General features: G+C 48.6%; 1 protein-coding gene across 7 annotated transcripts in view; it reads right to left on the minus strand.

Moving 5' to 3' along the window:
• LOC115891978 (cytochrome P450 4F8) overlaps positions 1-16,005 on the minus strand; it is a 29,733-nt gene that overhangs the window by 7,541 nt on the left and 6,187 nt on the right. For 2 of the 7 annotated variants that reach the window (XM_030935280.1, XM_030935281.1), the window contains exons 2-8: positions 10,996-11,082; positions 7,608-7,806; positions 5,328-5,472; positions 3,950-4,003; positions 3,731-3,858; positions 1,192-1,313; positions 159-429 (exon numbers count right to left, since the gene is read on the minus strand). In XM_030935280.1, coding sequence (XP_030791140.1) covers positions 159-429; positions 1,192-1,313; positions 3,731-3,858; positions 3,950-4,003; positions 5,328-5,472; positions 7,608-7,806; positions 10,996-11,015 — 939 coding nt within the window. In that variant the 5' untranslated portion in view covers positions 11,016-11,082. Of the gene's footprint in view, positions 1-158; positions 430-1,191; positions 1,314-3,730; positions 3,859-3,949; positions 4,004-5,327; positions 5,473-7,607; positions 7,807-8,335; positions 8,503-10,995; positions 11,083-16,005 lie in introns of those variants that run through there. The other 5 variants (XM_010361516.2, XM_030935284.1, XM_030935283.1 and 2 more) reach the window with 5 other exon arrangements.

Genomic DNA, 16,005 nt, shown 5'->3' on the forward strand with positions numbered 1-16,005 from the left:
TATGCAATCACCTCTAAAACTTATCTGACTTGTCCTTCCCTTCCTCAAGCACCGTCCATGGCTCCTTAGTGCCTTCTGGATCAAGTTCAGTCCTTCACTCTGACTTTTGACCTGAAGCTCCATTTTACTTCTTGAATTCAGATCCCAGAGAAGCCCACCTTGCTCAGCAGGAGCACATCGATGAAGTCCAACGTCTTGGATTTGGCCTTGGCCTGCAGGAAGTCATCAACACCCTGGCTAGTGAGGGTGCGGCGCCGCTCCTGGATGACGGCATCTGTGAAGTCGTGCACCAGTCGGCAGGCCCTGAGGAAGCGCCGTCCACAGGGAGTGAGAAAGTACAGGAAGTCCTTGTACAGGAAGAACTTGTGATTCCGTTTCACTATAAGGGCACTGAGCTCCATGATTGTGGCAATATATTCACTGGGCTTCCTGCAGGGCCAGTTCAGAGAGAGGAAGCAACTCCTTACACACATGAAAGCCTGGAAGCACCTTCCAGCCAGAATCCCAGGACCACGTTCCATGCAGAAAGGGGTGCCTTGCAAGCACACTTCACTCTCTGCCTCCCACTCTCCGTGAGCTGCCTCCTGCCTCAGGTCCTCAGGTCACAGCTTGGCCATTATGGGCATCTCCTCTCTCTCTCTTACAAAACATCTGCTCTTGCCTATTATTCCCCAGTTTCTCCCAAATCTGCCCCATTCTCTCCACCAAACTCAGACCTGCTCTCCCTGGCCTCCTTGCATGCTGCATCTACACAACAGTCAATCTTCCATAGAGTCCCAGAGTCCAATGTCCCAGCTCAGCACTGACCATGATGCTCATCTGCTCAAACACCTCCCATGGCTCCCTGGGAACCTTGAACAAAATTAATCTCCCTTTGACTTTTCAAGATCCTTAAGATCTAGTTACTGCCAACCCCTCCACCCTCATTTCCAAGTGTCTCCCAACTCCCTGTTGCACATGCTGTGCTCATCTTAGCTTCCTTGCCTTGACCCAAACAGTTCCACTTGTTTGGAGGAACCTTCTCTTTATCTCGCGCTCTCTCTCTTTCCTTCTCTCCTTCTTTGTCCTTCAATGCCCAGTTCTCATCATCTCTCCAGGAAGGCTCTTCTTGTCTCCTTGGACTTTGCTCTCCCCACCTTCCCCTGCTCCCGCATCCATCCCATGTTCCCAGGCCGTGGGGCAAGAACTCACTCCTGACAATGGCTGTCAATGCTGAAGATGCATTTCTGCAGACTGTCCAGGGTCATAAGGCTGATGTGCTCAAACATGTCCAGACGGGTGCTGCCCTCCAGGGCCAGGCGTTGCCATTTGGCCTGGCCAGAGAAGGGGACAGGGCTGGGGCCAGGCCCTGGCTCCTCTGAGTGCCCCTGCAACCCCAGCCACCAGGATGGACTCCCACAGAGGCAGACTCCTGGTTTTCCGTCCCAGACGCCCATCCCCAGGGAGGACTAGGCTTGGCTGAGAGTGGAAGCTGTTACTATTAGGAGATGAAGATCCTACGTCTGGGTTCAAGCCCCAGCTGTGATTCCTAAGCTGTGTGTACCCTTGGTCAACTCATAGCCTTCTTCTAGGTCTCACCTGTCAAATCCTCAATAGCAATCAAGATGACCTGCTTTGATGCCAGGCAGCCAGGCTAGAACCCCTTCTCCCCCTCTCTTAGACTCACTGACAAGCTGGGTGAACTTGGGAAATCTCCCTAACCTCTCTGGCCCTCAGTTTCACCATTTGTCATGGTGGTGGGTGGGGGGGGGGGTGGAAAATATCCTCTACCTCACAGGGCTGTGAAAATTAAATGAGACCACATATACCATGGAATGGGCATATTACCTCATTTCTGTCATATGATGAGTTCTCAACAAATATTAGCTTGAGTCATCTTCATTGTTATAAATTGATTACAAAAAAAGTTCCTGTGATCCCCCTGAGCACTTTTTTCTGAGCATGCCAAGAATGCAAAATCCTGAAGTTTTGTTGTTGTTGTTTGTTTGTTTGTTTGTTTTTGAGATGGAGTCTCATTCTGTTGCCCAGGCTGGAGTGCAGCGGCACGATCTTGGCTCACCACAACCTCCACCTGCCGGGTTCAAGCAATTCTCCTGTCTCAGCCTTCTGAGTAGCTGGGGTTACAGGCACACACCATCACATCTGGCTAATTTTTGTATTTTTAGTAGAGACAGGGTTTCACCATGTTGGCCAGGCTGGTCTCGAACTCCTGACCTCAAGAGATCCCAATGTGCTGGGATTACAGGCAGGAGCTCCCATACCTGGTCAACCCTGAGGTTCTTAATCTGGGTTATTTCTCAGTCTTGTGTTTGCAGAGAACAACGTTGGGGTATAAGGTAATCGCTCCTCTGGGACACACATAGGCTTATTCTGCTTGCTCTAAAAGCAGATTCCCTAAGCCTAATGCTCCTCCCCATCATGCAGTATACTACATGGCAGGCATCTATGGAAGCCCACCTTATCACCCCAGGGAATCTGAGTGGCTTAGAGAAAGGATCCAAAACAACAAGATGCACATGCCACTTGCTGAGACATGCGTAATAAACTTTTGTATTTGACCCAGAAGTCTCGTGTCTTCTGGCAGAATCCATGCAAAAGTAACAAGCTAATTTATCAGCTCACAGGAGAAAAAGAAAATCCTAGTTATTTTACAAAACGCTTGGCCCCATTTCTTCCCTTCTCCCCACATCCACCTCTTTTGCAATGTGATTTTTTAGCTACTCCCATTAAGAGATGGAGTCTATTTTGCCCCACATTGATTCATGGTGGATGTTTTATTTATTTATTTATTTTGGCCAATAGAATGTGGCAAAAATGATAAGGCCATAACTAGTGAGAAGTTGGCTGGGTGCAGCGGCTCATGCCTGTAGTTCCAGCACTTTGGGAGGCCGAGGAGGGCAGATCACTTGAGATCAGGAGTTCGAGACTAGCCTGCCCAACATGGTGAAACCCTGTCTCTACTAAAAATACAAAAAATTAGCTGGGCGTAGTGGTGGGCACCTGTAATTCCATCTACCTGGGAGACTGAGGCAGGAGAATTGCTTGAGGCAGGGGTTGCAGAGAGTCAAGATCACACCACTGCACTCCAGCCTGGGAGACAAAGCGAGACTTCATCTCAAAAATAAAATAAATAATAATAACTAATGAGAAGCATTGCATCCTCCTCTCACGGCCTTGGAATCCTGTCTCTGCCATGTGAGCAATCCTGGGGTGTCATCTAGAGGCAGAGAATCACATGGAGAAAAGTCCAGGTGTCCCAGCTGAGGCCATCCTAAATCAGCCAGAAGCCAGCAAAGCTCCAAACATGTGAGAGAACTGAGCTGGTACAAGCAAAGCTGCCTACCTGACCCACAGCTGCTCTTATACCTTGAGGGATTCCATCCACATGCAGAAAGGCTGGCCAACTGTCCCACAGACTTGTTAGCAAATATAAACCCTTATTGCTCTAAACCAATTAGTTTTGAAGTGATCTGTACTCAGCAATGACTACTATGCAAGTGTCATTCTTCCTTTCTTGAGTTTACAGGGCTTCAGTGAGAAAAATGTGGAAATTGACTCCTTTTGACCACCTACTAAGTGTCAGAGACATGAGTCCATCACATGCTCCTACCACCTTTTAGTAAGGATTATTAGCCTCATGGGGAAATCAAGGCACAGAGAGGAAGAGCAATCTGTACGTGTTCCCCCCACCCCAAGGCTGCAGCTGGGACCCTGAGTTCAAAGCACTCACATGCATGATGTTCGCACTCTTGCTGAAAATCTTTATATAGGGCTTCAGGATGTTGAAATGGAAGGCAGGTGTCAGCATGCGACGGTGGTGTCTCCACTTGTCACCAGCACTTAACAAGAGCCCATCCCCTAGTAGGGCAGCCAAGGGCTGTGGGCAAAGGCAGAACCTTCCCCTGGGCACAACAGTTGGTCCCCATCCCATCCACCTACAGTTACTTACCCAGCCAGGGCTTCAGCATCTTGTAGAAGACTATGTCCTTGTCTGTAATGGCATCTGACATGAATGAAGACCATCAGGATCCATGGAGAGGATAGAGGAGGGACTTTAGGTATGGAGGGTGGCTCCCAGACAGAGGTTGGGACTTCTTTTCTCCAAGCCCAGCATAGCAGGAAGGAGGCCATGGGCAGAGGAAGAAAGGAGGGTGGGGGGCATAAAGGAGGCTGGACTAGGCTGCAATAGCACTATAGAGCAATGATACGCCCTAACATGGTACAGCATGCTAAGCATGCCTTGACATGGCTCGTACATGGTCCAACATGTTCTGCAACACCCAAGCATAAGTCAATACTCTAGAAAACACCTTTACAGAATAAGAGTTAAAGACAGAATTCTGATGATATTAGGTGAGACCTGGATCCAGTTGTGCCTGAAGGCCATCCTCCCTGGACTTTGCAGTCAGTAGGTTCTCTTTAATGGCTTAGACTTCGTGGGGTTGAGTTCCTACCACTCACAATGAAAAGATACCTCAGCAGCCAGAGAGAGCCATGGACCTGCCCAGAGTCACGCAGCATTTTGGGGCCTGAGCCATGGTCTCTGTGTGGTGATACCCCTTCTGCTGCTCATCCTGGCCTGTCCAAAGATGGGAAGGGCAGAGGGCAAGGGTAGGGCTCCAGGCTGGGGTGGGGTCTCCTATTGGAGATTCCTGGGGCCTGGAGCAGGAGGGCAATGAGCATATGGTGGAAGTGCCACAGGATGGGGTTAGAAGGAATTGACCCACAAGAGGTGAATGTCATGGAAATAGCAGCCCAGATCTTCCACCAACCACAGCTCCTTCTCATTGCTCTGGGCCTGCAGAAGGACAAAGCCAATGCCAGGCCTGGCCAGGAGCCTTGAATACTAACAATGCCCACTGCATCACCCTGCCTCTGCTTAAAAAAAATTATCACTCATCATTCCAGACCCAGCTCCTGCTACTCCTCCTCCAGGAAGTCTTCTAGCATGCCCCAGTAGAAATCTTGTTCTCCTCTGATCTGTCACAGCCCGTCTCCTCCTGGCCCATTTCTAACCCTATGAAGTCTCTGTACCGATCCATCTCTTCAAGTTTAGGGGTTCCTCCAGGACAGGGTCTTGGATTAAAGCTTCTCAGGGCCCCAGTGGTTCCCAGAACAACAGGGAGGTGAGGAAGATGGCAGCAGAGAGAAGAGACACTGAGGTTGGGGTTGGTGAATCCAGGAAGGAAAGAGGAAGGTGGCTGAGAGAGAAGCAGGAAGGAAGGGGCTGAGTACTACAGGGGCTGCACAGAAGCTTTGGGGATGAGGAGATCTAGAAGCCCTCCGACATTCTCCTGTGCCCACCACCACAAGTTCTGCAGGAGTACCTGAGGTATTGATGACAGATCGGACGATGTCGGGGTGGTACAAGTTGATGATGGGAAAAATGGGACCAATCCACCTCACAAAGCCCTGGGGGTAGGTGGCCACCAGCTGGGTCAGGACCCTCAAGCCCTCCTCCGTAGGGGTGACCTGCAAGCAAGGCAAGGGCCATCACCTCCTGTGATGGTTAATCGTAGGTGTCCACTTGACTGGGTTAAGGGATGCCCAGAGATCCAGTCAAACATTATTTCTGGGTATGTCCGTGAGGGTGTTTCAGGAGAGATTAGCATCTGAAGGTAAACTGAGGAAGGAAGATCTCCCCTTCCCAGTCTGGGCTGGCATCATCCAATCTGTTGAGGGTCCAGGTAGAATATGAAGGAGGAGGAAGGGTGAATTTGTTTTCTCCTCTGCAGCTGAGACATCCATCGTCTCCTACGCTCGGACATTAGAACTCCAGGTTCCCAGGGCTTTGGACCCAGACGGAATTGCACCACCAGTGTCCCTGATTCTCCAGCTTGTGGAAGGCATAGAGTGGGACTTCTCAGCCTCCATGAACACAAGTCGATTCCTATAATAAGTGGCCTCTTCTGTCTCTCCATAGATTAGATAGATCACAGACAGATGGCCGGATGGATGGATGGATCCATAGATAGATAGATAGATAGATAGATAGATAGATAGATAGATAGATAGATAGATGTGGATATTGATATCATATTAATTCTATTAATCTGGAGAAAAAAATACATTTCCCAGGAGGAGCCACAGCAGGTCCCACTGCAGGATTCAGAGGTGGCACAGCCTCTGCAATGAACAGCATGTCCAGATTCTGCACACATAGGGGTAATCTCCACTCCCTCCTGCTCCTTTCTCTTAGGGGCAGTATCTAAGTTCCAAGGCTACATCCCAGGGAACAGGGAGAAGACATACTATCTGTTCATGGAGAAGTCCACCTTGAATAAAGAGGATGGATTTTCTCATCCTGAGAGTGGCTCCAGCCCACACACAGTCATGTGGGATGGGCTCACAAGGGTGGTGTGTGGGCAGCAACATGGCCTCAGGACATGTCCCCAGGGCTGGTCCCCACATCCTTTTATGTCCTGGCTGGGCCTCAGGGGCTCCAGGTCCTCCCATGGAGAAGGGTCTGCACACTGTGGAACTTCCTTTCTCAGCAGCCCCCAGGGGAGAAGAGGTGACTCTAACTGCCTGTCAGGAAGAACAGCGGCTCTCACTAGGGAGCACCTTCTGCACATCAGGCTCAGAGCTAGTCCGTCCTGTGCTCCCTCCCCCTGCACCTGCGGACACACCCATCAATCCTGCCATTTGCCAATGAACAGACTGATGCCAAATCCCTCAAAAGGGACAGAAGGTCTAAGTGAAAGGGCAGGGTCTGAAGGGTCATAGATAACTCTAAAGAGGAAGTAAATGGCTAAACTGTATCCAGGTTGGGCAACACAACCCACTGGGACAGCTTAGTGGGGAGAAAGAAGATGCCTCTGCAAGGGGGAGGGTGGAGACGGCACACTTCTCTCTTCCAGCCCAGCTGTGTCACAATGTGAGGGCAGGGGGTGTATAGCTACCTTCTATGGGAAAACTGCAGCCCAGAGATGGGCGGACACAAGCAAATGGGTCAGGCAGAAAGTGGGCTTCTAGACAGTGAGCTCAAGAGGCCTCAAGTACAGCAGTGGAGACTGTGGAAATATTGGTGAATCCCTGCCGTGTAATCCCCACTCTCCCACAGGAACCCATCAGAGGTTCACTAGTGTACTGAAAACAGTCAGGAAAAGAATTCAAAACACGCTAGGGGTGGCTTCCCCTAGACAAGGAGGTGAGAAAGGCTTGGCATGGCAAAGCAGAGGAATGAGTGAGTGAGGAGAGGAATGAGTGAATGAGGAGAGGAATGAGTGAGTGAAGAGAGGAATGAGCGAGTGAGGAGAGGAATGAGCAAGTGAGGACAGGAACGAGTGAGTGGATAGAGGAATGAGTGAGGGAGGAGAGGAATGAGCGAGTGAGGAGAGGAATGAGTGAGCAGGGAGAGGAATGAGTGAGTGAGGAGAGGAATGAGTAAGTGGGTAGAGAAATGAGTGAGTGAGGAGAGGAATGAATGAGCGAGGAGAGGAATGAGTGAGTGGATAGAGGAGTGAGTGAGGGAGGAGTGGAATGAGTGAGTGAGCAGAGGAATGAGTGAGTTTCTCTCCCGTCCCAGACCCCAGCCCACCCCCTCAGCCCGAGCCCCTTTCCACCCTCCTACCCTGAGACACCAGATCCATCTTCCTGCCACTTACCAGGCCCAGGTGACCCAAGAACCAGTTCTGTTTTGGGGGCTGCGGGAAACACCGGAGGCGGCGGCAGTTGTCGTAGAAGGTGTAGGTCCACATTAGGATGCAGGCCAGGAGCCAGGAGGCCCCGACCAGCAGCAGGAGCAGCCATGGGGATGCTGCCACCGGCCCGAGGCCCAGCCAGGACAGGCTCAGCAGCGACATCCTGCAAGGCAGAGGGGATGGAGGGTGAAGTCCTGAGGCCTAGGAAAGGGGCTGGGGAGCTCCAGGACCGATGATGGGTAAACATGGTTAAGAGCATGGAGGGAGGCCAGGCGCGGTGGCTCAAGCCTGTAATCCCAGCACTTTGGGAGGCCGAGACGGGTGGATCACGAGGTCAGGAGATCGAGACCATCCTGGCGAACACGGTGAAACCCCGTCTCTACTAAAAAATACAAAATACTAGCCGGGCGAGGTGGCGGGCGCCTGTAGTCCCAGCTACTCAGGAGGCTGAGGCAGGAGAATGGCATGAACCTGGGAGGCACAGCTTGCAGTGAGCTGAGATCCGGCCACTGCACTCCAGCCTGGGGTGACAGAGCGAGACTCCGTCTCAAAAAAAAAAAGAGCTTGGAGGGAGATTCAGGGAATCTCAGGGGAAGAGGCCAAGGGAGAGGGGAGAGGAGAAGTGACACAAAATTCGAGATCAAGGAGACTAGAGACCAGACAGCCTCATCTAGAACCACCAGCCAACTTACCTCTGGCTACCTGCAAGCACCCATCACCAGGGCCAGCTCCCTGGAGCCACCCCAGTCTTGGGCAGTGCCCCTCCCTATCCAGCCCTGCCACCCCCAGCCTGGCACCTTCTGTCAGGAGAAGCTTGTCCCGCACAACCTCCTCTCCTCCTTTGCTAGGAGGTTTTTGCCCCTGGCCCCAGATCTAGGAAACACTTCAGGAGGCTGGGCTGGGCTGGGCTGGCCAATCCTCACAGCCTGGATGCCTCCTTTGTGCCAGGGCAGCCAACCAAAACCCAGGGACTGGCGGGGACCATAGCTGTAGAAGAACCAACTCCGGGTGACCCAGCACGGCCACTCAGTACTCAGAACCTCATGTAAGGCAGAGGGTAAGTTGGAGGGCAGCCAATGGTGATCTGAGCCCCAAAATTTGCAGCCACCCTGCTTTTCCAAGACCAGGGGAAGGTAGGTAAAGGAATGAAGTGTTCAGGTGCCAGGTGAGCTGGGTGAGGCCAAGCCTTCTCCCAAAACAACCCTCGAGTTCCCCTCCAAATGTGGGCCAGGAGAATGCTGTGCACCATTTCTCAGTGGAGATTTCGGAGATTCAGAGGCAGAAGCCTGTTGCCCTCCACTGCCAGCCTGGCAGGAATTCAAGTCCTGCCTCCCAGCAGCCCAGGACCTAGGTTGAGACCTGACTGATAGAAGCAGGAACAGAGAATGCAGCCCCACTGGGGATTACCCAGGGTCAGATTCCGGAGATAACGAGACCAGCTGGAAAAGCAACCTGGATGCTGAGCTCAGCGTAGGAGGACAGAGGGGGCTCATGAAGGGTAAGGCTGAGGGAAGCTGTGAGCAGACAAGGTCCAGATGGGGAAGGCAGAGCCAGGGGACCCTGATTGGAGTCCTCCTTCTGCTCTGTCCTTGCTTTGATGATGGGCAGTACTGCCCCTCCTGGGCTCAGGTTGTTTTGTTTTGTTTTGTTTTTTTGAGACAGAGTCTTGCCCTGTCACCCAGGCTGGAGTGCATTGGTGCAATCTCGACTCACTGTAACCTCTGCTTCCCAGGTTCAAGCGATTCTCCTCCCTCAGCCTCCTGAGTAGCTGGGATTACAGGCGCCCATCACCACACCCAGCTAATTTTTTGTATCTTTAGTAGAGATGGGATTTCACCATGTTGGCCAGGCTGATCTCAAACTCCTGACCTCGTGATCTGCCTACCTAGGCCTCCCAAATTGCTGTGGGCTCAGATATTGCATTTGGGAGATGGGATGTGGAATGAGGGGCTTTAGAGGGAGACAGAGGAGAAGTCTTCAGAGGAAAGAACCTCAAAAAGAGGAGGTGAAGGGAAGGAGCTGGCAACATGCGCTTTAACTGTAAGGCTCAGTTACTCAAAGTGTGGTCCACGGACCTGCGCCATGAGCATCATCTGACAGCTGGCAGGAAATGCAGAATCCCATGCCCCAACCCAGAAATACTGACTCAGGATTGCATCTTAATAGAACCCCAGGGAATTTCTATACAATCCTTCAAGTTTAAGTAGCCTTGCTTCAAGATTCCTGGCTCCAGGCTTTGCAGGAATGCTGCGAGTTAACCCCTTAACCTTTCTGATTCTCAGGGCTTCTTTCAGTTATAAAATAAAAAGAAAAATCTATGCATCTCAGGGCTGTTCATGCAACTACATGTTTCTTAAGCACCTACTATGTGCCAGGCACTGTTCCAGGCACTGGGGATGCAACAGTGAGTGCTCGGCTGTCAAAGGTATCACAACACATAAAGAGACAGGCAATGATCCAATAAATCAGACAATCCAATAAATCATAGAATCAGGGAGGGCTTCCAGGAGGAGGTGACCTTTTAGCAGAGACATGAATGAAGAGGGAGACTGTCCAAGGGCAGCCATGGGATGGGGCACCCAGGTTGCGCAAAAATGCACATGAGTTCTTGTTCCCTTGAAGGTCATGCTGAGATCACCAACATGTGGGACCACACAATTCATCCTTGGGAAGTTCAAGGTGGGAAGCGAAATCTGGCCCAATATTGAAGCCATAAGCAGATGTTGAACTTTCATGAGCCATGAGCAAGGACTCACACCCCAGCAGGACTCTGCAGCCTGGGAGAAGCCAAGGTTTATCACTAAGATCCTGATTCCTGGACCAGGCAGCAGAACAGGAAATTGAGGGAGGGAGGGATAGTCCAGAGGGAGCTCTCTGCTCTGGGAGTTTTGTGCCTGAGAAGTCTGGAGTCTCCCCAAGATTTCTCATCCAACCAGGAATATCTCAGGGGCCAAATCACACAGCCTGGCTTATGGAATAATCCCCTAGTGAGTATTGGAGGGAGAGGAGTCACTTATGGGAAAACAGAAGCTGGTGCTTCTCTGCAGGGGCCCTTCCACCCCTACCCAGAGTGGGGCAGTAGGAAAGTGCATCAGACCACAGAGTGACCAGCCTCAGTCACCACCCAACAATTCCTAAGCCTGAGTCTTCATATCTGACAAATGTGTCTCCTAAAGCATCACAAAGCATTGCCAGCATTCTATCAGACACAGGCAGAGAGAGCAGAGAATAAGTTTCAAATTAAAGATGTGAGAAATGGTCCCACCAATATAAAAAACATACGAGTGTATGTGTGTGTGTCTGTATGTACACGTGTATACACGTTGAAAAAAATCCAGAAGAATGTACATACCACGGTGGAACTGGAGACATTACAACTGAAGTAGAGACCTTTTAACTTTCTACATGTCTCTGTTGCTTCGTTTTTCAAGCTGGGCTGCTGTAAATGCAATAATTAAAACAAAATTTTTTTTAATAAATAAGGATTTGGTACAGTGGGGACACAGAGTTGATCCACAATATAGGTAAGTAGTTCTTTTGCTTTGCTTTGTTTTGTTTTGTTTTGTTTTGTTTTGTTTTGTTTTTTGAGACAGAGTCTCACTTTGTCGCCCAGGCTGGAGTGCAATGCTGCGATCTCAGCTCACTGCAACCTCTGCCCCACCAGGTTCAAGCGATTATCCTGCTTCAGCCTCCTAAGTAGCTGGGATTACAGGCATGAGCCACCACACCCAGGTAATTTTTGTGTTTTTAGTAGAAATGGGGTTTCACCATATTGGCCAGGGCTGGTCTCAAACTCCTGACCTCAAGTGATCCGCCCACCTCGGCCTCCCAAAGTGCTGGGATTACAGGCGTAAGCCACTGCACCTGGCCAATAGGTGAGTTTTTCTTACTGTGTCACCATGAAGGCCCAGCTCCCAGGAATCGGCCTGGGGTGTCCCTAGAACAAGCACACGGGCAGCCCGCTAGCTGGAGTTTCACCTCCCCTTTCCTTGAATGTTCAAGAAGGAACACATTCTGCCTTCTGCAGAACTGAGTTCAAGTCCAGGCTCTGCCACTCGCTGGCTGTGTAACCCTCTAAGTCTCATAACCTCCTAGGTAAAATGAAGAGGTCAAGTTCTAACTTTTAGGTAATTAGTTTCTCAACAACAAACTTCACATAAGCACTTAAACAGTAGCAGGCATGGTGCTAGGACCTGGGACACAGGTTGAACAAGACAGGCGAGGTCTCTGCTGGTAACCTACTGGTCACATCTGGCAGGCTTCCCAGTTAATCCCCAGGAAAGGTTTCTTGATGCATGGGTTACATCCTGTTCCTGAGTAAAGAATCTTGTGAGGTTCTCAAATCTTATCTTTAATTACTCAGATCTTATGAGTTCTTCTAACTGTTGATGTTCTGATTTTCCACTGATATGGAAAAGCACAATCCTTTGTTTCTAAACCATGAAGTGCTCCTGATATATTTATAAATCATAAAGTTTTTCTTTTTTTTTTTTTTTTTTTTTTTTTTGAGACAGGGTTTTACTCTTGTCACCCAGACTGGAGTGCAGTGGCACAATCTCAGCTTACTGCAACCTCCATCTCCTAGGTTCAAACAATCTTCCTGCCTCTGCCTCCTGAGTAGCTGGGATCACAGGAATGTGCCACCATGCCCAGTTAATTTTTGTATTTTTAATAGAGACGGGTTTTCACCGTGTTGGCCAGGCTGATCTCAAACTACTGACCTCAGGAGTGATGAGTTTCTCCTCAAGTGATCTGCCCATCTCGGCCTCCCAAAGTGCTGGGATTACAGGCATAAACCCCCGTGCCCAGTCTTAGAAAGTTTCACTGATGGTTTTACATACAAAATGTTTTAGCCTGTATGTTATAATCTGTATCCAATCATTACGACCTCTGTATTATACCCTCCAATAAAAACAGACGATTCTGATATGAGGAGTTCCCTTCCCTTCTCCTAAACTTTGTTATAAAAACATTCCAACTTGTAAAAGATTCTGGCACCCATCCAAATGTGTTGGTGCATCTTCCTGGGTTGATCCTCACCTTTGGCTTCCAATAAATCTTTATCCAAGTATTTCTGCCTCTAGTCATCAGTGTTTCAGAGTGACCTCCCTGGTCACCCTGGACCAATCTGAGCAGGTTTCGACTTTCATGCAAGGAATCCATCGTGTTCCCCCAACTTGGATGCCCCTGCTGGGTGCAACAGATAAGTTTCTCCTGAAATCAACCAACTTCCTGTTTTAGGCAAAGTTCTGCCTTATTGAAGCTGCTTTCTCCCTTGTCTAGGAGGTGCAGCGATGCTCTCAGAATAAGAGCTACTGCTGCAAATTTAAGGTAAGGGTTTTAGTTGAATTCTAGGGCAGGGTGAATCCTAGGGCAGGTGAATGGTTTCTCTCAGGGGTTGGGGAGAGACAAACTTTCCTTGGTTTTATCCTATTTTGATCACATTAGGGCATTCTTGTTCCACAACATAGCTTATCTCACTCAAACCTACCAAGATGAGAAATGGGTCCTGTTAAGACTGACTGTACCTCAGTTAGGGTTTATGCATAAAAGTTACGGGAACAGTTTTTTGTTTTCGTTTGTTTTGAGACGGAGTTTCTCTCTAGTCACCCAGGCTGGAGTGCAATGATGCAATCTCTGCTCACAGCAACCTCCACCTCCTGGGTTCGAGAGATTCTCCAGCCTCAGCATCCCAGCCTCCCGAGCACCTGAGACTACAGATGCCCGCCACCACACCCAGCCAATTTTTTTTTTTTTTCAGCAGAGACGGGTTTTCACAATGTTGGCCGGGCTGGTCACGAACTCCTGACCTCAGGTGATCCGCCTCCCTCGGCTTCCCAAAGTGCTGAAATTACAGGTGTGAGCCACCACGCCCAGCCATGAAAAGTTATTTTTAAAGTCTTTATATTTACAAGTGCTGAGATAAGTGGTCCTGCCTAACCCAGGATGGTCATAAGCAACAATGGCTGAAATGGAGATCTTTTTGAAATGCCTGAAGTGATTTATTTGTGTGGGCAATTAAAAAAGATGCTAGTCTTAGGACCAGAAAAATTAAATGAGAGACTAACTTTCAACAGGACTTAGAAGCTTCTAAACCTCCATCTGTTCCCCCTCCTCTTACCCGCTGTGCTATTGTGGCGGGAGAGTTCTCGCTGACAATCACACAACCAGGCCTGCATGACAGTCACACAGACAGGTCTGCATAGCACTCCTGTTACACAGACAGATTTCCACAGAGCTGTCTTAAAATTGAGCAAAGAGTCCAAACTAGGGAAATAGGTGCTCAGGCATCAAAGTTAGAAACGAAACATATGGTCAATAGGAGCCTTGCACAGGCTTCTCCCTAACCTGGAACAAGTCAAAATAATAGAGGCAGTCTTACATTCCTAGTGCCAGGACCCATCTCGGGTAACAGAATCTGAGACAAGTCAAGGTAACAGGCAGCTGTTTGAATAGATTCATTGGAGAGTCTAAGGCAGCTCTCTGGATCAATCTGTAAAGGAGATAAGATAGAAATAATCACTCCAGGCCAGGCGCGGTGACTCATGCCTGTAATCCCAGCATTTTGAGAAGCCGAGGTGGGCAGATCGCCTGAGGTCAGGAGTTTGAGACCAGCCTGGCCAACATGGTGAAATCCCCATCTCTACTGAAAATACAAAATTAGCCAGGTATGGTGGTGGACACCTGTAATCCCAGCTACCCAGGAGGCTGAGGCAGGAGAATCACTGCAACCCAAGAGGCAGAGGTTGCAGTGAGCAGAGATTGTGCCACTGCACTCCAGCCTGGGTGACAGAGCGAGACTCCATCTCAAAAAAAAAAAGAAAAGAAAAGAAAAGAAAAGAAAAGAAAAGAAAGAAAGAAAGAAAGAAAGAAAGAAAGAAAGAAAGAAAGAAAGAAAGAAAGAAAGAAAGAAAGAAAGAAAGAAAGAAAGAAAGAAAGAAAGAGAGAGAAAAAGAAATAATCACTCCAGTACCACAGTAGACAGGCCTTGAAGGTACTAGGACCTTTTAATCAGACTTAGCCAGCATTTTTTCCTCTGACCTTATAGTTGAAACAAAATTAGTTACCAGTAGACTTAGGCGAATAATATACAGCACATAGGCACATAATCCCAACCTATGTAAGCACTAAGAAAATTGTAACACTTTGAGTTGGTCTGTCTGAATTATCTCAGGCATTCTCCCTGTGTCTGGTTACAGTAATAAATTCCTTTCTTTCCTAGTCTGTCTGCTTCTCGTTATAGGGCCTCAAGGAAACGCAGCAAGACCTGGCTTGGTTCCGGAAACAATATGAGTTCATCTCTTTTTGCTTGTTCACTCGATTCCCATATATCCCTCAGGCAGAGATTTTTAGGAGTTCACAATGCACACATTTCCTTCCCTCAAAAGGGGAAAATATATATGAATGTAAAATGAAAAGAACAAATGGAACAACTACAAAAAGAAAATGTAACCACTGAGATTAAAAAATCCAGATCCAATAATTTTTTTCTAAACTGGGAGATTAAGAAACAAAATTAAATTCTCAAACATTAATATATGCCAGGTTTTTTGAGACCACAGCTGGCTATGTATCATGACTGATTCTTTTGTACATTTTAAATTGATGGACAAATTACATTACAATTCAGGGCCGGGCAAGGTGGCCGAAGCCTGTAATCTCAGGACTTTGGGAGGACAAGGCGGGTGGATCACTTGAGGTCAGGAGTTTGAAACCGGCCTGGCCAACATGGCGAAACTCCATCTCTACTAAAAATACAAAAATTAGCTGGGTGTGGTGGTGGGCACCTGTAATCCCAGCTACTTGAGAGGCCGAGACAGGAGAATCACTTGAACCCAGGAGGAAGAGGTTGCAGTGAGCCGAGATCGTGCCACTGCACTCTAGCCTGGGTGACAAAGCAAGACTCCTTCTGAAAGAAAAAAAGAAAGAAAAGAAAAGGAATTCAGAGCTCAGATGGTCAACTTATAACTATAGGGTTAGCACACAGAGCCTTCTAAATTCTCTGGTTTTTTCTGCCCATTTTAAATCTGCTAACTTTTCTACTGGTATTGAGATAAAGCTCACTGTTTATGGTATTGCTAATGCAAGATTACTTAGAGATTGTGTGTGTGTGTGTGTGTGTGTGTGTGTGTGTGTGTGTGTGTTTTAACAATTCAGCCAGTTCTAACTAAAATATAAACATTAAAAATTTTAACCCTAAGCTCATTTAGAACTAAAGAAAAAAGGGGCAAAAGATGTTTTTAAAATCAAACTGCCGTAAGAACTGCTTTACCCAACATTTTGATCCACAGCCTTCATTAGGTTATCTGTTGAGACAAATAAAGTTTAGCCAAGTAAACAAGTTCCGATTTTGTCAGATGTA

This window comes from Rhinopithecus roxellana, chromosome 8, assembly GCF_007565055.1.
Source record: "Rhinopithecus roxellana isolate Shanxi Qingling chromosome 8, ASM756505v1, whole genome shotgun sequence".
Lineage (NCBI taxonomy): Eukaryota > Metazoa > Chordata > Mammalia > Primates > Cercopithecidae > Rhinopithecus > Rhinopithecus roxellana.